The sequence below is a fragment of the Bubalus bubalis genome, chromosome 10 (assembly GCF_019923935.1).
Source record: "Bubalus bubalis isolate 160015118507 breed Murrah chromosome 10, NDDB_SH_1, whole genome shotgun sequence".
NCBI lineage: Eukaryota > Metazoa > Chordata > Mammalia > Artiodactyla > Bovidae > Bubalus > Bubalus bubalis.
The window spans coordinates 43,364,453-43,387,727 of NC_059166.1; the positions used below are offsets into that span (position 1 = coordinate 43,364,453).

Below are 23,275 nucleotides of genomic sequence, written 5' to 3' on the forward strand. Positions count from 1 at the left end.
TGATATAATGGGTGTATAGAAATGTAAAATGCAGCTTTGTCCAATGCTTTTTGGAAGGCTGGCGCCTGACTTTGGAATAATCACCTTTAGAGAAAAATAAGTTTCTTAAAATGTTAACAGGCCTCCGGGCAAGAAGATGATGTCTATCACCTGAACTTTTGCATATGATAAGTTTACAGGAAAAAAGCCTGGCTTGCTGCATGACTCTACCCCTTCCCCCATTATCCTCTATGCATAACTTAAGGTATAAAAACTACTTTGGAAAATAAAGTGCGGGCCTTGTTCACTGAAACTTGGTCTCCCCATGTCACTCTCTCTCCCAAATTCCAGCTGAGTGTCCATCTGGAGCGCGGATGTCCTCTGCGACCATTTATTTGCCTGGGCTTCTAAGACCCACTCGAGAAGGTGTCTAAGGTGGGGCACCTTCCGCTATTCGAGAGGGCGCCTGCGGCCTCCGTGGTCAGAGCTAACCTGGTGTCACGGGTTATATTGATTTTCCGCGTAAACCAAGCCACTCAGCTTCTTTTCTCCACTGAATTTTCCTACTGAGCTATCCTTATTTCAGCCGCTTTTCTCCACTGAATTTCCTCACTGAGCTATCCTTATTCTATTACTCTTTGTATCCTTAATTAAAGTGTAATTAAGCAGTTATTCCCTGACCCTCGCCTAGCCGTCTCTCCTTCGAATACCCTGGATCAGCCGGGGCTGGTCCCCGGCAGAGGGGGACACAGACATGGCCGGGAGCGGCTGCCTCCTTCCAAAGGCCGGGGAACCCAGGTCTCTAAGTTAACTTTTTGTTTTTTTGGAGCACCATGTGGCACACTGGACCTTATTTCCCCAACCAGGGATCAAACCTGTGTCCCCTGCATTGGAGGCACTGAGTCTTAACCACTGAGTCCCTCTAAGTTAACTTTTAGAGTTTTATCTTCTGTAGATGGTGATATTTGCTCTGCCCAGATGCCAGCTCCTGAGGGTGTTGGTTGTGAATGACCCACACTGGCACCTCCCCTGGGCAGTGTTCTTATCCAGAGAGCCACCTTCCCCAGAGATGCCCGGAGGTTATGCCTCCACAGGCCCCACTCAAGGTTATTAGCATCAAATTCTGGCAAACTGTACAGGGAGGCCAGGAAGGTGGGAGATAAGACTGTAATCACTCAAGTCAGCCCAGAAGACATTCTATGGTAGCACCTATTAAGCAGTAGCTATTGCTATTTTTCTAATGTTTATTATTAATAAACATGGATAATATATTTGATAGAATCATAGAATCATAGGCTGTCAGAGGTGGAGGGTGTAAAGAAGGTCATTGTCTCCTTTAATTCATTCAGGCTCAATTAGTTTCCTAACCCAAGCTTAAGATCCCCAGTGATGGGGAAGTTACCACCTACTATGGTGGCCATTTCATCTTTACAGAGTTCTGTTATCAGAAGGTTCAGACCTTCCCATGTATTCCACAGACCCAACCACAGTGGCAAACTCTCCAGGGCCAAATGGACAGACCACACATTTTTTTAACAGAGGGTTGTTTTTTCTTTGTGGTGGTTTTTTAACCCGAAATTGAATAGCTAATTCATTTCACAAATACTGTTTCCTCACCTCCCATGAAAAGCAGAGTGTAGCTCTGACGATACAGTGGTAAATCAGCCAAACTTTCCCTGGCGCTGTCCACACGTATTAGAATAACGCTAGACAGAGACCATGACCCCGGGGACAGTTACCTCATGCTATACAGCACCTGCCCATCTGGGAACACTCTCAGCATGATGTTGTCTGTGGTGGTGTCATGGATGAACGACCTTTTGGAGTGAACAAAGAACACATCGGGGACCCAGATCTTCTTCACCAGCCGGCCGTCGAAGGTCATACTCTTGTTGCTGGCACTGGGGAAAGCCAGCCGCTCATCCTTCCAGTAATGCCGCAGGTACAAGGTCATGGTGAAGTCCTGTGGAGCAGGGGTAAGACCAGACAGAGATGCCTTACAAAACTCCCTTCCTGACCGTCCCTTCCACCGCCATGATGGATGCCTCAGGCTCAGCCTCCAGGGTCTGGGTGACAGTCCACTGTCCCGCCAGACGACAGCCACCGCTGCCACAGGAAAGAGAAGGACTCATTCTCATGCCTTGTGAGATTGGAGCCCAGGAGACTGCGCAGCTCCTCCTTCAGGCTTTGCAAAGGGAAAATGGCAGCTGTGATGCCCTCTGGCTGGCGTGGAGCCAGCAGGCCAGGATTTCCCCAAAGCCCTGCACGCTCACCAATACCTGTGCACACACGGCTCCTTACCTATTGGCTAACCATTCAACTCAACTCAGTAGACACTTCCAGAAACCTGGACAGTCACGTGTCCCATTTAGGAGGATTTCTTAGACTTGTAAGATCTTTGAAGGCAGAATTGTGTCCTGCATACCACTAAATCTCCAGACCCTAGTTTAGTGCCTGGAAGAGCAGAAAAGTGGATGCTCAATAAATATTTGCAGGATGGAAAAAATGAAGGGAATGAATGGATGAAGAGATAGGCAGCAGTATAATTTCAGCCTGGAAGCTTATTCTGTTAACAAGTGTTTCCATGGTTGTGTCTTAAACTAAGAGTGAAGCCCTTACACCGCAGCCAGAGCTAAGACACAAATGCAGATGAGTCTTCTGGGAGCAGGTGGAGGAAGGCTGGAAAGATTCCTGTGATGTTGGGCTCAGAGTGGATGCCCATTTCTGCTCTACCAGCTACACCCAGACCCCTCCTGCCTGTCCTGCAGGCCGGTCCCCTAGAGGTGAGCACCAACCAGCCCATCTCTTCAATCCTTCACTTCCCTCTTTTGTCTTTCTATTTGCAAACTCCCTATTTCTTCTGCCTCAGAGACCTCGGACAAGCTCTTGCTGTGCCCTCTCCACAGCTATCGGGTCTCAGCTGAAATGAGACTTCTTCAAAGAGGCTCTGATGACCACCCAATCCTGCTGGACACCACCATAGAGTGAGAGGCGGGCACTGGTGATCAGAGACCTGCAGGACTTCCAGGTAAACACATACACCTTCTGTGCTCCTCCGAGTGTGGCTCGTCTGACCGCTCACATTACTTGAGGGGTGTGTTCAGAACAAGAAGTGCTGGCTCTCACTCCCAGAGACTGAATCTGCAAGTCTGGCGTGGGGCCTAGGATCTGCATTTAATCAACATCTCCTCCCAGGCTGGGGCTTCCCAGACAGCGCAAGTTGGGCAAGAACCTGCCTGCCAGCGTAGGAGAGGCAAGAGTCTGGGGTTCATTCCCTGGGTTGGGAAGATCCCCAGGAGAAGGAAATAGCAACCCACTCCAGTATTCCTGCCAGGATAATTCCATGACGAGTCTGATGGGCTACAGTCCAGAGGGCCATAAAGAATCAGACATGACTGAGCGAAAGAGCACCCTCCCAAGTTATTTTGACCCATGAAGCTAGAGAACCCCAGCTCTAGATTTCACTGCACCTAGGTCAACCTCCAAGTGCCAGTTTTATCCCCTCCAGCTGTGGCCCCACCCTCAGGCACAGCCAGTACCAACATGGCCCCACCCACCTCAGGCTGCTGCAGGACAGCAGCCCTGGCATCCCACACCAGAGCTGCCCACCAAGGGCCCCGCATACCATGTCCACCTCGGAGATGCTGTCCAGGCTCTCCACCTGCACGTCCACGCCCACCGGGATGGCAGGGCCTGCAGAGGGGCAAAGACAGCTGCTTAAGTCGCCTTCCACTGGGTGGGTATACAGCTCCAACTGCCTTCCATGGGGACCCTGAGTAGAGCAGCAGTGAGGTTTTGAGGCAACAATGAATTCCATGGGGGTTTTCTTACTACTTCCTGATGTGTTGGGTGCCTAAGATTTCTCCATGAAGGCTGGGACTGTGTCTACCTTAAGTGTCTTTCCTGGGTCACATGTGTGTGTGCTAAGTCTCTTCAGTCGTGTCCGATTCTTTGTGACTCCATGGACTGTAGCCGGGCAGGCTTCTCTGTCCATGGGATTCTCCAGGCGAGAATACTGCAGTGGGTTGCCATGCTCTGCTCCAGGGTATCTTCCTGATCCACAGATCGAAACCACATCTCTCAGGTCTCCTGCATTGGCAGGCAGATTCTTCACCACTAGTACCACCCGGGAAGGCCAGGGTGGGTGTTTAATCTATGCATGTATGAAATGAGCTGGATTATGTATGTTATGCTTCTGTGAAACGATTTTTTTTTAGATTTTAATATCTATTTAAATTTAATCTTAATATTTTAAACTATTTAGTATTTTAAAAACCTCTTAAATGGGAAAAACCAAAAACCTGTATCTGTCAGGCATATTAATGAATGCTGTTCCACTCACAGGTAAAAGATGTCTTTGAGAGCATCAGGTAGCATCTGGACAGGGCCTTCTGAGAGAAAGGCATTGTCTGGAGGCCAGCCTGCTGCACCTGGGGCCGCTGGGCCCTGGCCAGTGGTTGCAGGACTGGGGCATGCTGACCCACAGTGGTCTGAGCTGGGAGAAACTTAGGGTGGCGGTGGGAGTCTGGGTCTCAGGGAATGGAGACTGGGAGGGCCAGGGACTTTAGCTGAGGGCAGGGAAGGAGGATCAGAGATCCTAACAGGATCTAGTGGGTCAGGACATTGGATGGACTCACTGATTTCCCCAAACCTCTCCAGGTAGGTTTGCTAATACTTGCAATCTTACCATAAGAGATTTGGGGTTTTTTGACTGAGCATGATAGAATGAGAGCATTTTAGTTATTACTGGTGGGATTTCATGGCTATTTTCTGTGTTCTTAAGCATGAACACAAATGAACACATACACACTGCTTTTTTTTGTCTGTCATACCACATGGCTTGTGGAATCCTAGTTCCCTAGCCAGGAATTGAACCCCGGCCCACAGCAGTGAAAGCATTGAGTCCTAACCACCGGACTGCCAGGAAATTCCCACTTTTTATTTTTGCTTTTCCCCTCCCAGATTAATTGGGTCATAAGCTGATCTTTTTATTTTCCTGTGCTTTCAACTGATGGCTCAGGTCAGGGCCCATGAAAGATCACTGCTCTGACAGCCAGTCTTTTCTTATTCCAGGCTCCAGGTAGAGTGGAATGGCCAGTGTAAGGCAGAGGCCCCCTTCTCAAGGCTAACTGCTGGTCTTTCTCTCCTGAGGGGACTGCAACATGAGGAAGGGTCTGCCGGCAGCCTGGCCGGGGTCCCCTCTCCCAGCACCTAGGCCCCCGTACCGGACCGTGTGCTCCCAGTATCACCGTTGGAAGCAGGGCTGTTTAACTCCTTGTCCTCTGGATCTCCTTTACCCCTGAGACATTAAAACAGCCCAGGGCCAGAGCTCTTCACCCTCCCTTGAGCCCTTATCCCCTTTCCCGTGTCCCCTTTCTATAGAGCACCACATAGCCTGTAATGCCCGGTTGTCCCAAAAGCCAAAGGGTAGAAATAGTAAAGCCATCACCCTCTTTGGACCCACTTCCCTGTGCCCTGGTTTTCAGATAATGAGTACAGTGTTTGACCAGTGGCTGGACAATTTCCAGATAAAATACGTCAGCTTGCTTGGTGCCTGCTATTGTGTCTCTCTGTCCCCAGGGCCTGCCTTGCCCTCTGTAGCTCCAGTCGTTCTTTGGAGAGAAAGTTGATAAAGCCTGGGAGGGTGAATTCAAGGCTATGAGGTGTTGCCCATACGGGAGGGCAGGGCAGGTGTCAAGGATCCTGGGCTGTTGGAAACCATCTGTGTATTCAGGAGGCTCCAAAGCTATATTCAGGGACTCACACCCCCAAGCTTGAATGGGACCAACAACTCTGCCTTCCTTGGTCCCAGGGCAGTAAAGGTCACTTGGCCATTGACCGGCCCAGCAGTCCAAGGCTAACACTCCATCCCCAAGTTCTCCTGAGTGCTCCATTTTGTCACCCTTCCCAACCTGATTTTTGAGAAATTCTTCCAAATTACTGGCCTTTCTCCTTCTTCCGTGAACAATTTTATGTTTTTAGTAAGACTAAGCCCTATAAGAGTTAGAAAGAAAATAGTCTAGTGAAGTCAACTAGGCATTCATGTCTTGGCTCCAGAACACTGATGTGGGTTTTTCAGGTTTAAGAAGATTGAAGATCCCGCATGCTGCAACTAAAATCTGGCACAGCCAAATAAATACATATTTTTTTAAAACTAGGAATACATATATAGAAATAAATTTAACAAAATATCTGAATGTCTTCTATAAAGAAAGCTATGAAGTACTGAGAGAAATGAAAGACCCAAGTAAAGGAAAAATAATTTTCCTGAATTGGAAGATTCAATATTATAAAGATATTAATTGTGTGTTTGTGTGTTTACTTTGCCAACAAAGGTTCATCTAGTCAAGGCTATGGTTTTTCCAGTGGTCATGTATAGATGTGAGAGTTGGACTATAAAGAAAGCTGAATGCCCAAGAGTTGATGCTTTTGAACTGTGGTGTTGGAGAAGACTCTTGAGAATCCCTTGGATTGCAAGGAGATCCAACCAGTCCATCCTAAAGGAGATCAGTCCTGCGTGTTCATTGGAAGGACTGATGTTGAAGCTGAAACTCCAATGCTTTGGCCACCTGATGCAAAGAGCTGACTCATTTGAAATGAGTCCCTGATGGTGGGAAAGATTGAGGGCAGGAGGAGAAGGGGACGACAGAGCATGAGATGGCTGGATGGCATCACCGACTCAATGGACATGAGTTTGAGTGAACTCTGGGAGTTGGTGATGGACAGTGAGGCCTGGCGTGCTGCGGTTCATGGGGTGGCAAAGAGTCAGACACGACTGAGCAACTGAACTGAACTGTGTGTGTTAGTTTTCAGCTGTGTCTGACTCATTGAGATCCCATGGACAGCAGCCCAGCAGGCTCCTCTGTCCATGGAATTTTCTAGGCAAGAATACTGGACTGGGTTGCCATTCCCTTCTCCAGGGAATCTTCCCAACTCAGGGATAAAACCTGGATCTCCCACACTGCAGGCAGATTCTTTACTGTCTGAGCCACCAGGGAAGCCCAAAGATATTAATTACTCCATATTAAACTATAGACTCAATGCAATTATAATAAAAATCCCATTTGGTTTTCTTGTGGAACTTGACAAAGAGATTATTAGGAAACTCAAAGTTCCAATAACAGTTCTTCTTGAAGGAAAAAAGGGTGGGAGGATTTGTTCTACCAGATATCAGGATTTGCTATAGAAATACCGTAATTCAGCAGTGAAGTACTAGGACTCCAGTGGTTAGGATTCTGGTCTTGCAATGCAGGGGCTTCAGGTTTGACCCCTGATGGGGGAGCTAAGACCCCATGTGCCATGTGGTGCAGTCAAAAAGTTTTAAAAAAGAAAAAGTGAAGTACTGGTATAAAAATGGACAAATGAATAAATGGAACAGAGTGGAGACTCTAGAAACACACACACACTTACAGATACCTGACTTTAGATACCACTGCAGATCATTGGCAGAGAAGGCAGTGGCACCCCACTCCATTACTCTTGCCTGGAAAATCCCATGGATGGAGGAGCCTGGTAGGCTGCAGTCCATGGGGTCGCTAAGAGTTGGACACCACTGAGTGACTTCACTTTCACTTTTCACTTTCATGTATTGGAGAAGGAAATGGTAACCCACTTCAGTGTTCTTGCCTGGAGAATCCCAGGGACGGGGGAGCCTGGTGGGCTGCCATCTATGGGGTCACACAGAGTCGAACACGACTGAAGTGACTTAGCAGCAGCAGCAGATCATTGGAGAGGGAATAGTGTCTTCAATAACTAATGCTGCTGCTGCTGCTAAGTCGCTTCAGTCGTGTCCGACTCTGTGTGACCCCATAGACGGCATCCCACCAGGCTCCCCCGTCCCTGGGATTCTCCAGGCAAGAACACTGGAGAGGGCAACTAATGCTGAGACAACGTATATGTGAAAATCATGCAATGTGCAGAACAACTCCAAGTGGACTGTGGATTCAAAGGTAAGAGGCAAAACAACAATAGCAGGATAGCAGTGACCTTCTTCATCCAGAGACAAAAAGCACTACCCTTAAGAAAACTCATGGCAAAATGAATCCTTTGGTGTTAGAAGCCAGGACAATGGTTGGCTACAGTGGAGAGAAAGAGACTTCTGGAGTTCTGGAAATTCTGTTTCTTGGTCAAGGTGCTGGTTTCAAGAATTTTTGATAATTTTTGATAATTTACTAAGCTGATCAGTTATGATTTGTGTACTTTTCTGTATACATGTTGTAGGTCAATGAAAAATTCTGATCAAAAAAATCAAGAACTCTTATTTATCAAAGACACCATGGAGAAAGTAAAAACAAGCTACTGAGTGGAAATATTCACAGTACATGTGACTGGCAAAGGGTTCATATACAGAATATAAAAATAACTCCTAAGAGTTCCGTTAAGAAAAAATCATATAATCCAGTACAAAAAGGGGCAAGAGATTTGAATAGGCATTTAACAAAAGAACAACCAATAGACATGAGAAAGTACACAGTTGCATTAATATTTCCCTTAGAACCACAATGAAATATTAATACTATCACCCAACAAATCAGGCTCATATGAAAGAGCAACTACACTAAGTGTTGATGAAGATATAGAGCAACAGGAGAAGCCTCATACATTGCCAGTGGTGGGTGCAAATTTGTACAATCACCTTCGAAGACATTATCCAGCAAAATGGAAGCTATATAAACCTCATGACCTATCTACAGAATAGGAAAAATACATATCGTATATTCTTAGAATGGAATGTTACATTTACATTCAACAACATGGATGAATACACTTTATGAAAATTTCAATGCGGGTTGCATGGCTTGACTTTCCTCCATGGCCCTTCCCATTCCTTGAGAGCTTCTTAGAAAGTCTGAGTTAATTTGAAGACTGAATTAAGTTGAGACTCTATCTCATGTTGGTGGATATAATCAAGCATTTTGGTTTGAAAACAGACCTGACTTTTTTCATGGTGAGCACTGTCTCCTGTGCAGCAGTGAGTGCCATGTGTCAGGCATTAACCATCCACCTGGGGTGGGATAGTGAAGGCTGGACTAGATCAGGGCTCTCCCTTCCACAAACCAGCATCAGCATCACCAGGCACTTGGAGATGCAATTCTTGGGTCCCACCCTGAGCCTCCTGCCCCAGAGACATCACAAGTCCTGGAATGATGCTGATCCATAGTCACGTTTGAGGACACTGGATAACTGACCTTTAATGAAACTCTAGGAGTGAGATTTTATAGTGTCCCATGTCCTGGTTACCATTTTCTTCTTGTTTTCAACTCTTCCACTGTGCTATTTCCACCAGCTGTCTCCACTTCCTGCTCATCCATGCCTTCCTTCCCCCATTGCACTTGCTGAGTTGAGGAGTCTTTTTTCCTAAGCCTTGCTTGGCTCCCTGACCTCTCTCCTATGATCACTCTCCTTAGTAGAAACCCCCTTCCTTTTCCATCTCTGTGACACAGCTCTTGCCTGGCCCCTTCTCTTCTCTGCAGACACTCAGCCCCTCCCACAGCCAACTCACCTCTTAAAGCTGATGACTCTCGGTACTTCCCTGGCATCCAGTGGTTAAGAATCCATCTTCCAATGCAGAGGATATAGGTTCCATCCCTGGTCAGGGAACTAAGATCCCATATGCCACAGTGCAACTAAACCCACAACCTCTGGAGCCCGAGCACTACAATCAGAGAGCCCAAGTCCCACAGTAATGACCCAGCATAGCCAAGACTAAAAAAAATAAACACTGATGACTCTTTGTCCATCTTGATTCCCATCTCTGACCCAAACTCTGACACTGTTGTTGTTAAAGTCTGGAAGGAGTCGCCACTGGATAGCAAACCAAGTTCTTAAATTTAACACCCTTCAGGTGCATAGTGACTTCATTGGTCACCAGGCACAGGTGAGGTCAGGGAGCAGAGGAGTGAGAATGCCCAGAGGGGATTGTAGAAAAAAGGCTGCCTGAGGAAGAGGCTAGGAAAAGAAGGTTAATTTTAGCGGAAGGATGAAACTGAGTCCCCCTGCTGAATTTATGATTACCCTCTCTATCCAAAACTTTGTTCCCTTTCTTGTCCTGCCCTTGTTCTGCTCAGGACAGAAGAATATTAAAGAGAAGTAAAAACTGAAACTGAACAGGATCTTCTTGGGTATAATAGCCCCACTATGTGCCCAGCTTCTATTTTTGTAGAAAAAGACTTTATTCTCCTAGGCCTTCTTAGAGTTCTAAAGAGCAGACTCAAGAAGTTACTAATTAGGGAAGTGAAAGAATACAGAAACGAAGAAAAAGAAGTCAAGCAAGAAAAGTAATGATAGTTTAAACAATAGTTCATCAATAAAACAGAGCCCTGGGACTTCCCTGGTGGTCCAGTGGTTAGACCCTGGAGCTTTAATTGCTAGGACCTGGGTTCGACCCCTGGTCAGGAAACTGGGCGTCCTTGAGCTGTGCAACACAGCCAAAATAAAGATAAATATTTTTATTTATACCTTTATTTATATATTTAAATATCTTAAATATCTGTGTGGATCACAACAAACTGTGGACAATTCTTAAAGAGATGGGACTACCAGACCACCTTACCTGCATACTGAGAAATCTATATGTAGGTCAAGAAGCAACACTTAGAACTAGACATGGAACAACAGACTGGTTCCAAATCAGGAAAGGAGTACATCAAAGCTGTATATTGTCACCCTGCTTATTTAACTTATATGCAGAATACATCATGCAAAATGCTGGGCTGGATGAAGCACAAGCTGGAATCAAGACTGCCAGGAGAAATATCAATAACCTCATATATGCAGATGATACCACCCTTATGGCAGAAAGCGAAGAACTAAAGAGCCTCTTCAGAAAGTAAAAGAGGAGACTGAAAAAGTTGGCTTAAAACTCAACGTTCAGAAACCTAAGATCATGGCACCTGGTCCCATCATTTCATGGCAAATAGATGGGAAAACAGTGACAGATTTTATTTTTTTGGACTCCAAAATCACTGCAGATGGTGACTGCAGCCATGAAAGTAAAAGACGCTTACTCCTTGGAAGAAAAGCTATGACCAACTTAGACAGCATTTTAAAAAGCAGAGACATTATTTTGCCAACAAAGGTCCATCTAGTCAAGGCTATAGTTTTTCCAGTAGTCATGTATGGATGTGAGAGCTGGACCCTAAAGAAAGCTGAGTGCCGAAGAATTGATACTTTTGAATTTTGGTGTTGGAGAAGACTCTTGAGAGTCCCTTGGATTGCAAGGAGATCCAACCAGTCCATCCTAAAGGAAATCAGTCCTGACTATTCACTGGAAGGACTGATGCTGAAGCTGAAACTCCAATACTTTGGTCACCTGATGTGAAGAACTGACTCATTTGAAAAGACCCTGATGCTGGGAAAGATTGAGGGCAGGAGGAGAAGGGGGCGACAGAGGATGAGATGGTTGGATGGCATCACCGACTCAATGGACTTGACTTTGAGCAATCTCCGAGAGTTGGTGATGGACAGGGAAAACTGGTGTGCTGCTGTCCATGGATCACAAAGAGTCGGACATGACTGAGCAATTGAACTGAACTGATCTTTTAAAAAAAGAGAGTCCTAGTTCCTCCTCACAGGATATATATAATTATCTGACCCATATGTTTGAGTTGTTCTACAGAAAACTAAGGCCTCCACCCAAGTGGAGGATGGTGACTACATGCAGACTGGTTGGAACCTGAAGGCTGACTTTAAGATTCCCAAAGCATTTTCATGTTACCTCACTAAATACCAATCAGAAGAAAGTTCCACAAGCTGCAACCCTTACTCCAAATGGCTGCCTTTAAACACCCTTCCCTGAAAGCGAGCGGGGAAGGCAGGTCTTCAGAGCACAGGCTGCCTTTCACAACAACCAGCGTCAGTAAACTAGCTTCACTGTGAGTGGACTCAAGTTCAGTTTGGTAACAGCAGCAGTGTAAGCTAGGGTTTGTGCTCCAGAAGGTGAGGGCCAAGGACACTGCAGAGGAGTCAGAGGGGTCTCCTCTGAGGGAAGAAGGCTGCTGGAGCCCCAGAAGGCCGACTTCCTGCCCAGCTTTGGCTCTCCAACCTGTTCACCCTAACAGTGAAGCACAGACCACACCACCCCGTGGAGAAGTGGCCGGGGAGGTCCAAGAAGCGTTCAGGGGAAGAGGCCGCAGCTCCAAAAAGAGGCAGACCCTTGCTTTGAGCCGGCTCCATGGGCCTCAGCTTGACCAGCTGAGTAACATTTGGGGGCCTTGGGGGCCAGACTCCTGTGGCTTGGAAATCCAGGGCTTGAACCCCTCCTAGGAAGAAGGCCACAGAGTAAAGCATTCAAGAGGGTCTCCATTCACAGTCTGGGTGCCCTACACAGAGGGCTCCTTAAATAGGTGTGGAGCGACAGTATACCAAGTGAAGACCATGTGTCTGAATTACCCTGGAAAGTCCCTAGGAAGGCATCACACTGGAAACACTCCACCTGGAGATGTAACTAGGAAGTAACCTTGTGAAGTGACACAGCAGTTGGGATATCATATTTAAGAAATATTTATTTGGTTTTCAGCCCCAGTTCCTGGCACAGAGCTCCTGAAACTCCTGTAGCTTCCTAAGTGATAGGGGTAAAAGGAGTATTCTTTTGTTGTTCATAACAAACCACACCTGAGTTTAAGCTAGAGTGGTGACTCTCGGTTAGCTCTCAGTTTCAGGATGGGGGCTGGTTATTAAGGAAACGACCAGGTGATTAGATGGTTGGAACTTTCAGCCCAACCCCCCAGCTTCTGGGGAAGGGAGGGCCTGGAGGTTGAGTTAACCAGCAGTGGGCAATGAGGTCATCAATCATGTCTATGCAATGGAACCTCCATAAAACCCCTAAACAGCCAGGTTCGGTGAGATTCCTGGTGAACACTTCAGGGAAGAAGGTGCACCCCAACTGCATGGGACAGAGGCCCCTGAGCTCAGGACCCTTCCAGTTCTCACCCTATGCCCTGCCTCATCTTCTGTCCCTCTGTATCTTTTATAATGATCTTTATAATAAACTGGAGACAGTAAATAATGTGCTCCCTGACTCTACAAGCCACTCTAGCAAATTAGCAGGGGGTTGTGGGAACTCCAGTTTTGCAGCCAAGTCAGAGAGAAGTATAGATAACTGGAGACCCAATTCTTCTGATTGATGTCGGAAGTGGGTCTGATGAATAATGTCTGTGGGACTGAGCCCTTAACCTGTGGAGTCTGTGCTAACCCTTGTTGTCGTCATTGTTATTTAGTCATTCAGTCGTATCTGACTCTTTTGCAACCCCATGGACTGCAGCCCACCAGGCTCCACTGTCCATGAAATTTCCCAAGCAAGAATACTGGATGGGTTGCCATGCCCTTCTCCAGGGGATCTTCCCAACCCAGGGAGTGAACTTGCTTCTCCTGCAAGTTTCCTGCACAGCAGGGAGCTTCTTTACCTCTTAAGCCACCAGGGAAGCCCTAGGTAGTGTTAGAACCAAATTAAATTGTAGGACATGCAGCTGGTATCTACAGACAATAGAAGAATTGTTTGGAGCAGAAAACCCACACATTAGACTCAGAAGTTTTGTGAGTAGAACAGATCATAGTATCAGTAATAGTAACAGTATGAGCGCTTGTTCTGGGAGAGGCCCTAATGGATTGTGTGCTGTGTGTCTAGGAGGCTGGGCTGCACACTCCCCGGGGCAGGAGCCGTGTATTTATCACATGTCAGCATCCAGTGCCTGATGCATGGCCCATGCCACACTGTCCCCATGTCCCCATGCACATGCTCTCTGCTGCATCAGTCCTTGTTCAGTTCTTCCTGTAGGACACCTGGGTTTCAACCTCACGACAACCTGCTGAGGCAGTTACTGGAATTACCTCCATCCTATAGGCAAGAACCTGAGGACTAGAGATGGAAGTCTGGGAATGGAAGTCCCAGCCAGTGGAGGCACAACCAGAAAGAGGCTGTACCAGAACCCCCTCTTTAATGAATGCATCTCGCTGACTGGAGCATTCTCAACCAATAAAAACAATTAATGTTTCTTGAGCACTTCTTATGTATCATGCACTTTGCTGAAAACTCTACACATAATCGTCACTGAGGTTGCTCTAAGGATTCAAGAATTTGCCTTAGCCACACAGCTGTTAAGAGGCAGAGCTGGGGTCTGGACTAAGCAAGGCAGGGTGGCCCCAGTATAATGGTTTTACAAGATGTCTGCAAATCCTTCAACACTCCTCCTAACAAAAGTCTAATTCATCTCCCCTTTGAATCTGATTGGACCTCTGTGGTCAATTCAAAGACTAGAATGCACCAGGACTAACAACGTTGTGAAACTTCCAGTTTCTGCTGGTTTCTCTTCAGCGGTCAGGTGGCAAAATTAGAGACCAGAGAGAGAGAGGGAATGATGAGAATGATGCCTTGATGCCCGAGGAGCCCAAGCTATCCCTGGCCTAGCTTTGACATCTTTCCACCCTGGGCACCAGACATGAGAAGGAAGATGCTTTTGAGATGACCCTGCAGAGGAGCAAAACTTGCCAGCCCACAATGTCTCTTTGGCATATGCATTATTTTGAGCTGAAAACAATCAAAGCCGGAAAGACTCAGGAAGAAATTTTGCCTTTCCACCTAACTGCCTTGGCTTTCCTGGTGGCTCAGATGGTAAAGAATCCACCTGTAATGCAGGAGACTCAGATTTGATCCCTGGGTCGGGAAGATCCCCTGGAGAAAGGACTGATTACCCACTTCAGTGTCCTTGCCTGGAGAATTTGATGGACAGAGGAGCCTGGGAGGTTACAGTCTATGGGGCTGCAAAGCGCTGGCCCGACTGAGTGACTCACACACACACACACATACAAACTGCCTTATATAATTTACACAGAGGGCCTGTTCCCACAACAGATCTTACTAAACTTGTTTGACTTTCTCTGGTGAATCAGTCTCACGTCAACTTAATTCTTAGACCAGCCAGAAGAACCTAGAAGGGTAGAGGAGACTTTCCTCCTGGACAAGGCCACCTGCTGCCACCATCTGACTGCATTCCCTTGAGAACTGACCCGCTGAACACAACCTGATTTGTGAGCAGAAATAGCCTATGACCTAAAGGTCACAGCCAGGGTAGCTGGTTACATAGGAGTGAATAGCCAGATACCAGAATTCTACAGCCCATGTTCTTAACCACAATGCTGTGAACAAATTAATTAATTAATAAGTGAGTGAAAGAATGAGTCTGTGTGATGATTTCAAAGAAGAAAAAGGTCTTATTGAAACAGGAGGGAAGCGGGCAGGGCACAATCTTAAAAGAATGACATAGCTGTTGAAGACCCGACAACAATTGGTTAGAACCAACTAGGTCCAACATGGCAGAAGATTTGACTTTCAGTGGGCCTTGAACTGCACCATATGCTCACTGTAACACGTTAGATAAATGACCCTCCCACCAGCGCCATGATAGTTCCAAGGCTGACCATAAAAGGCCAAAAAGTGGGTGGTGGCCCAATTCCTGGAAATGTCCACACCTTCTCCAAAACAGTTGGAATAATCCTGTCCTCTCACTCATTAGCCTATGAAATTACCCTGCCCATAAAATCTACCCACCCCATATTTCTGGGACTCTCACCTTCTGAGATGGCCTATGCTCTGTGAACTGCGTTCCTGCCATTACCACTCTCTGCTTTTGAGATGGATCATATTCTGTCTATGGCATGTGTCTCTAAATAAATCCACTTCTTACCCATCACTTTGTCTCTCACCGAATTCTTTCTGCAATGAGATATTGAGGACCTGAGATTCAATCAGCCTTGAGAACAGGGCTGTGATTTCAGTTTAAAGACAGTGGGTTCAGGTCCCAATCTGAGTTGGGCAGTTTCAATACAGTTCCAAATAGCCAAGAGATGTTTCATGTTAGAGGGAAGGCATCAACCTGGGGCTCTGGGCAGGGATGAGCTGTTGGATGAAGCAGGATGGCACAGGGGGCCACTGTGGAGTGATGCTCGTAGCAGACTCTGCAGGGATGTGAGGAACAGAGAGCCTTCTAAGACAGGAGAGGTGAGAGGTGAGGTAGTTCATGAGATAGCTCACTTCCACCAGTGGAGGTGAACCTGGGAGGCAGTTGGCCAGACCATGGAAGTTCTTGGGACTCATAGGGGAGAGGCGGGGGCTGTACTTCATCCCATAGAAGATGGGACTCCCTGAAGTTTCTGAGGGAGCAGCGCCAGTAAGGGATGTTTCCAGGAGGTGAATTTGGTGACAAGGGGTAGTGTGAGGGCCATGGTGTGGGTGTCAGCAGGGCGTCCAGCCTTCTTATCATTATCATCCACTAAAGAGAAAATTTAATTGATTTCAGTTTATGAATTCATTTACACTTAAACGCCAAAGAATAAGATTTTGTCAGGGGGGTGGAGCCTTGGAGGGCCACAACCATTATAACGCCTAAGATTTTTCCACCCTGCAACAAGGGGCTGAGAAACGTGTGGTGTGAGGGGGTGGGGTGGGGAGGGAGGGGCAGATCTGAGAGGCACTGTAATGCATGATTCAACTTGGTTGATCAGGACGGGGAAAAAGGGCAGGAGGGAGGGGGACAAAATCAGCAAGGGCTCCAGAGCCCATTGCCTGAATAGCCAGAGAAAGAGCTACAGAACATTGGCAGGTTCACTAAACAAAGGCCAGAAGCATGAGATTTGCAATTATCTCAAGGAAGCATGGGAGCCAATGTTTGCTGCCCTGTCTGCTACATTCAGCCCTTTGTTGTTGGATATAGCACAAGAAGAGTTCTCCTGTGCTCTAGAAATGATATGGGGGAAGTGGGTTGTATTACAGGCCCAGCCCCTGCCCCGACCTGCCCCTGATCACAGGCTGGGCCCCCCGACCCCTTCTTTCCAGGCTCACTCAATCTCAGCCCGTCCAGACATGGCCCCTCCAGATCAAGACTTCACCCTACTCTGTGTGGGCAGCTGACCACTAAGGGCAGCATCCACATGTACAAATCCAACCCCCAGGCAGGCGCATAATCAGAGATCCAGATGCCACATGCTTGAATACCTAAAGGTTACAAGTTAAGCTAAGAAACTGGTAAATGGTATATATCCTGTCCTACTGCTTTGACCAATACACCTTCATGTCAACCCAGAAGGCCAACCCCAACCTTGGACTCAGGCTTCTGGGAGCTCTGGCTGGCTCAAGGCGGGGCAGGGAGAATGGCCCAGCTCCAAGCGGCCCTATTTCCACCCACAGCAGCACCCAGCATGTGCCTATGGACACCCAGGTGCACCGCCTACACACACACACACGCACACACACACACACACACACACGCTGCTTGCATTCCACTGCCATGCTCCTGTTATCCATGAGCACCCTTCACCTTGGCCCCCTCTTCCTTTCTCCACCCACTGGGCTCAACCCCCGTGCATCTTTCCTCATTGCGAGCATTGCCTCTTGAATGAAGGCATCTCTGATTCTCTCTCTGGACAGAACTGACCACATAACTCCCCCTCCATCAGCAGAGATGCCCTCCATTGCTTCTGTAATACGTGACTGCACTGAGTCATTTCTGTTTCACCTGTAGACAGCTTCTTGGGATGTCACTTCTTTGGATGACACTCTGGCATGCCAGGAGTGCCAAGCGAAGTGACTGAACCCATGTCTTGTCCAGCAAGGGTAGCTCCTTGGCCTTCCTCCTCCTGAACTCCTGGAGGCAGCCCTCCCCTGGTGCCCACAACCAGCCCTGTTGCACCCTCCCTACAGTTCCTCTGTCCTTCCAGGAGTTCTCCATAATTTGATGTCTTGATGTGAAGACTTCATTAACACTGGTCTCCCCAACCAGAGCATTAACACTCCAAGGACTGTGGCTGTACTGCTCACTGCTGGGTCCCCAAGTGCCACCGACCCTGATTCATACAAATCAGCTCCAAAAAACACCATATTTGTCTTAAGAATGAAAATGAAAGTATTTTGGTTGGATGACATAACCTACTTTGTGTCCACTTGCCCACCATCCTGACAAACTCCTTGGGTTTAATTCAAAAGAATCCACGATGACATTACATCCCTCATTTACCTCCCACTTTAACATACATGTGTGCATGCCAAGTCGCTTCAGTCGTGTCTGACTCTTTACAACCCTATGAACTGTAGCCCACCAGGCTTCTCTGTCCATGGGATTCTCCAAGCAAGAATACTGGAGTGGGTTGCCATGCCCTTCTCCCAGTGATCTTACCAACCCAGGGATTAAACCCATGTCTCTTTAGTCTCCTGCATTGGCAGGCAGATTCTTTACCACTAGCACCACCTGGAAAGTCCCCCACTTCTACAGTTTGGATTAAAAACCAGCACCATGTGGGACTTCTCTGGTGGTCCAGGGGTTAAGACCACACATCCACTGCAAGGCGCGTGGGTTCAATCCCTGATTGGAGAACTAAGTTCTTACATGCCACTTGGCAAAAAAAAATTTTTTTTAAGAATCAGCATTGTGCTGATGAAAAGGTGAAATGATGTAGTTGCTGTGTGAGAATGTGTGATGTGTGAGAAGCTGCTGATGTGAAAAAAGTATGAGAGTTCCTCCAAAAATTAAACACAGAACTACCATGCTTCTGCTACTGCTAAGTCGCTTCAGTTGTGTCTGACTCTGTGCGACCCCATAGACAGCAGCCCACCAGGCTCTCCCGTCCCTGGGATTCTCCAGGCAAGAACACTGGAGTGGGTTGCCATTTCCTTCTCCAATGCACAAAATGAAAAGTGAAAGTGAAGTCGTGCCTGACTCTCAGCAACCCCATGGACTGCAGCCCACCAGGCTCCCCCGTCCCTGGGATTCTCCAGGCAAGAACACTGGAGTGGGTTGCCTTCTCCAATGCATGAAAGTGAAAACTGAAAGTGAAGTCGCTCAGTCATGTCCGACTCTTAGCGACCTCATGGACTGCAGCCCACCAGGCTCCTCTGTCCATGGGATTTTCCAGGCAAGAGTACTGGAGTGGGGTGCCACTGCCTTCTCCATGGGTTTCAGCAATTCCACTTCTGGGTATCAGATCAGATCAGTCGCTCAGTCGTGTCTGACTCTTTGCGACCCCATGAATCGCAGCACGCCAGGCCTCCCTGTCCATCACCAACTGCCGGAGTTCACGGAGACTCACTGTCCATCAAGTCAGTGATGGCATCCAGCCATCTCATCCTCTGTCGTCCCCTTCTCCTCTTGCCCCCAATCCCTCCCAGCATCAGAGTCTTTTCCAATGAGTCAACTCTTTGCATGAGTATGCTGCTGCTAAGTCACTTCAGTCGTGTCCGACTCTGTGCGACCCCATAGACAGCAGCCCACCAGGCTCCCCCCGTCCCTGGGATTCTCCAGGCAAGAATACTGGAGTGGGTTGCCATCTCCTTCTCCAATGCATGAAAGTGAAAAGTGAAAGTGAAGTCGCTCAGTCGTGTCCAACTCCTAGCGACCCCATGGACTGGGGCCTACCAGGCTCCTCCGTCCATGGGATTTTCCAGGCAAGAGTACTGGAGTGGGGTGCCATTGCCTTCTCTGTTGCATGAGTATATTAACCCTCAAATTGAAAACAGGGTCTTGAACAGATGTTGTGCACACATGTTCATGGAAGCTTTTTTCCCAATACCCAAAAGGAAGGAATAATCCAAATGTCCAATGACAGATACATGGGTAAACAAGATGTGATATATTCATACAATGGACTATTGTTTGGCCTTAAAAAAGAAAGGAATCCTGTCACATACTACCACATGAATGAACCTTGAAGACAAGGCTGAGTGAATCAGCCAGTCACAAAAAGACAAGTACTATATAATTCCACTGACACGAGGTGCCTAGAGCAGTCAAATTCAGAGACTGAAAGTAGAATGGTGGTCCTCAAGGACAGGGGGAAGCAGGGAGTAGAGAGTTACTGTTTAATGGAGCTTCGGTTTGGGAAGATGAAAAATCTCTAGACATGGATGCTGGTGATAGTTGGACAACAACGTGAATGTGCTTTGGCCCCTGAATTATATGCTTCAAATGGTTGAGATGGTAAGTTACATGTTCTGTATGTTTTACACTCAATTTTTTAAAAATTAAAATTTAATTAAAAAAAAATAAGCACACCACTTTTTCTAACAAATGGAAGGGAAACCCCAGGCAGGCCCCTGTGGGTTCTCCTAACCAGGACACACTACCGAACCAGGCAGCTGGGAGCTTAGACAAGATATTTTTGTTTCAACTGATCCCTGGGATTATTAGGAAGCTGCTAGATTTTTAATCTTTTCTTTTTTCAGACTGAAAAGGTCATCCAAGGGGTATCTAGTCTTAGGCAAATTCCTCTCTATCAGTTATTTTTAAATATCAGTCCACAAGGAAGCCCCTATTCGAGACACAAGTTAGAAAGAGAAGACAGGGATGGGAATACATAGCCCATAATTGTTGAAGGACACCCTGTGGGTGTGGCCTGCTGAGTAAGTGGGGCTAAGTGCTAAGTGGGGGGTGTGTTAGGCTCGACCTGTATTAGGGCAATTTGGGCCCAGGTTTTGCTTTGGACTGGGGGCCTGGCACAGGGCTGCCCCCAAAGAAGGCAGGCTTACTATTACTTGCACAGAGTCACCTATGTGCTGTCTGTCAGCCTCCTTCCTCAGAGAAATATCCACCACCAGCCACACTCCTGCCCAGGAGTGAGGGGCTGGGTGGAGTCCCTCAGGAGCACCGGCAGAGACAGCTTCTGGGCTCTAAACCATCCACAGAGGCTCCAGGGACCGTGGATTGTGACAGTCATTGGAACCCTGGGCAGTGGGAAGCCCCCTCCTGTGATGGCCCCACCCAGCCTGCCTGGTCAGGACCCCTCCAGCTGCAAAGCTATTTTGAGTTCATGTATGTGTGCCTCACCGTGAGTTCCCCTAGTCCTACTTCATCCAAGTAGGAGCATCTAGACATCCAGGATAGCCCTGCAGGGAAGAAAAGTGGCCCAAGGACCAGCTGCCCTGGGGGAGGGGGTTGGGAGCAAGCAGGAGCCGCTCCCACCCTTTGCCTTGGTGATTGAGATCCTGACAGCTGATGTGTAAAGGTCTTATCGCACCTGCTGGAGGTGACACCTCCTTCTCCAGCAGCTTTCCGTGATACCAGGGCCTTTCCCAGACTCAGAGGCTTACTCAGGCAGGGGCAGGGGACTGTCCTGATGCTTCATACTCTGGGGGAGTCCAGCTGATGGGCCCAGCACTTGCAGGGATCAGAATACAGGAAGTCCAGTTTACTCCCCGAACATGGCTTGAGGACGGAGCACCCTGACTGGGGCTGCAGCCTGTTGGATGATTCTCCTCAGAGCTGGGTTTTCTGAGAATGTGGCAGGACTTCGCTCGCTGGTCCTGAGAGCTAGCTCCTGGCTTTCTCTCAGAGGAGGAGGGTGGTTTTATGAGGCTTTCACTTTTGCATCTGACATCACAGAAGAAACCCAAGTTTTGCCCCCAGTTGTTCTGTGCTCATCACGTAACCCTCTGGAGCCCAGGCTCTTCTGCAAACTGAAGGTCCTGACCAGGTGACGGCTCAGGCTCCTGCCAGCAATGACAGCCTCCATGAGAAAGTTACAAGGCGTGATTCGGAAGCTCACTCACACCCAGACACACACAGCTGCCCCACAGAACTGTGCTCTGCTGAAGGGCTACACTGTGACTTTTGAGGACCCTGGACTCTCGCCTTCATGGACCCTTCCACCAGATAAAACATTTTAACAAGTATTGGTATAAAGATGAATATATTAGTATTATATATTAACATTTTATTCTACCTAAAATTTTATTTTTTTCTTCTGATTTTAAAATAAAATCTTTGTAGAGGCCCCTAGGAGTATTGTTTGTGAGCTCTAAACCCTATACCTACTCTGCCTAATTGCTTAGCACTGGAGGACACGCAGGTCAAAGGAGGCAAGAAAGAGACCTACTCAGGAGGGTGGGTCAGCAGCTGTGTGACGTGGGCCAGTCACCTCACCTCTCCACACCTCACGTTCCTCATCTGGGCATAACAATATCTACTTCATAATTATGGTCTACTTCATGGAGTTGTGAGAACCGAAGTAAGATGATGTCTGCAAGTGCCCTGATTAGAATGGTGCCTGGCACAGAAGTCACCAAGAATTGTTCGTTGGCATTAATGCTATTGTTTGGCAACCTTGTCCCAGTCATCTGACCCTCTGCATCTTAGCTCATCCTCTAGAACAGCGGTCCCCAGCCACCTTGGCACCAGATACTGGTTTCATGGAAGATAATTTTTCCACGGACAGGGGAGGTTTCTGGATGATTCAAACACATTACATTTATTGCGCACTTCATTTCTATTATTATGCCATCAGCTCCACCTCAGATCATCAGGCATTAGATCCTAGAGGTTGGGGACCCCTGCTCCAGAAGAGAAACAAAGAGGAGCTTTCTGCTTATAGGATACCATCTCGCTTGGACCTCCAGGAGCACATCCAGCTAATTTTAGAGCTGCTTACTCAGGAAAATGTTACTGAAGTTCATTAAATTCTCTGGTGGCATTACCCCTCAAGGGCAGCTGAATGCCTGGCTGAGCAGCTTTCTGTCTCAGCAGGAAGAAGAGGCAGGGACTGTCAACGGTTGCCTGCTTTCTCCTCCTGCTTGGCAAGTGTCAGAGCTCAGGGAACAGAGTGAGAGGCTTTGAAAATGCAAAGGCCCCTGGGATAGATTAACATCCTAATCCCCTAACAGTCACACAAGAGGGAGGCCTGACAGCTGGCTTTTTCTAAGGGGCTGTGAACCCGTAGGCGCCGGGGGCTTTACATACATCATCTTGTTTAATTCTGACAGCCCGCAGGGATGGAGGGATTACTTCCCCCACTTCACAAACCACAAGCAGAGGGTCGGTGGCTTGCTCACAAGTCACTCCTGCTCCTTCCTGCTGCCCCAAGAGGATGCTGGCACCTGAGAGAACTTCAAGAGCAAGATAAAGGGGAATAGAGACCAGCCTGCCAGGGTCTCTCTGGCCAGGGTGCATCAGCTGCCATGCTCTGGGCCTCAGTTTCCCCACCTGCACTAGGGGTGCCTGGGCCTGTGTCTCATGCATCCTGTGAGTCCCATCCTTCCCCCTGCCTTGTCGGTGCAGGTGGCTGGCCCCGTCCAGGCTCCTCTCTCCCTGTGGCATTTTTCTCCAGTTCCTGAGAGGGGCAGCCACCATCCATGCCAACCCTGCTGGACCTCCCCAGAGCAGGGAAACTCTTTTGGGGTCAAGTCTGCATGGCGGCTTTGCAAGGGGTTAAATTGTTTTTTGGGTTTTCTTTTTTCAAGATCTTTTTTTTTTTTGGCCACACTGTGCAGCATACGGGATCTTAGCTTCCCAACCAGGGACTGAGCCCACTCCCTCTGCAC

The 23,275-nt window shown here is 47.8% G+C and overlaps 1 protein-coding gene across 2 annotated transcripts in view; it reads right to left on the reverse strand.

The window, feature by feature from the left end:
- Window positions 1-23,275, reverse strand: part of GABRR2 (gamma-aminobutyric acid type A receptor subunit rho2) — a 44,728-nt gene that overhangs the window by 11,317 nt on the left and 10,136 nt on the right. The window contains exons 1-3 of one of the 2 annotated variants that reach the window (XM_044924280.2): window positions 9,482-9,883; window positions 3,605-3,672; window positions 1,719-1,942 (exon numbers count right to left, since the gene is read on the reverse strand). In XM_044924280.2, the coding sequence (XP_044780215.2) occupies window positions 1,719-1,942; window positions 3,605-3,672; window positions 9,482-9,518 (329 nt within the window). In that variant the 5' untranslated portion in view covers window positions 9,519-9,883. Of the gene's footprint in view, window positions 1-1,718; window positions 1,943-3,604; window positions 3,673-9,481; window positions 9,884-23,275 lie in introns of those variants that run through there. The other variant, XM_006055339.4, reaches the window with a different exon arrangement.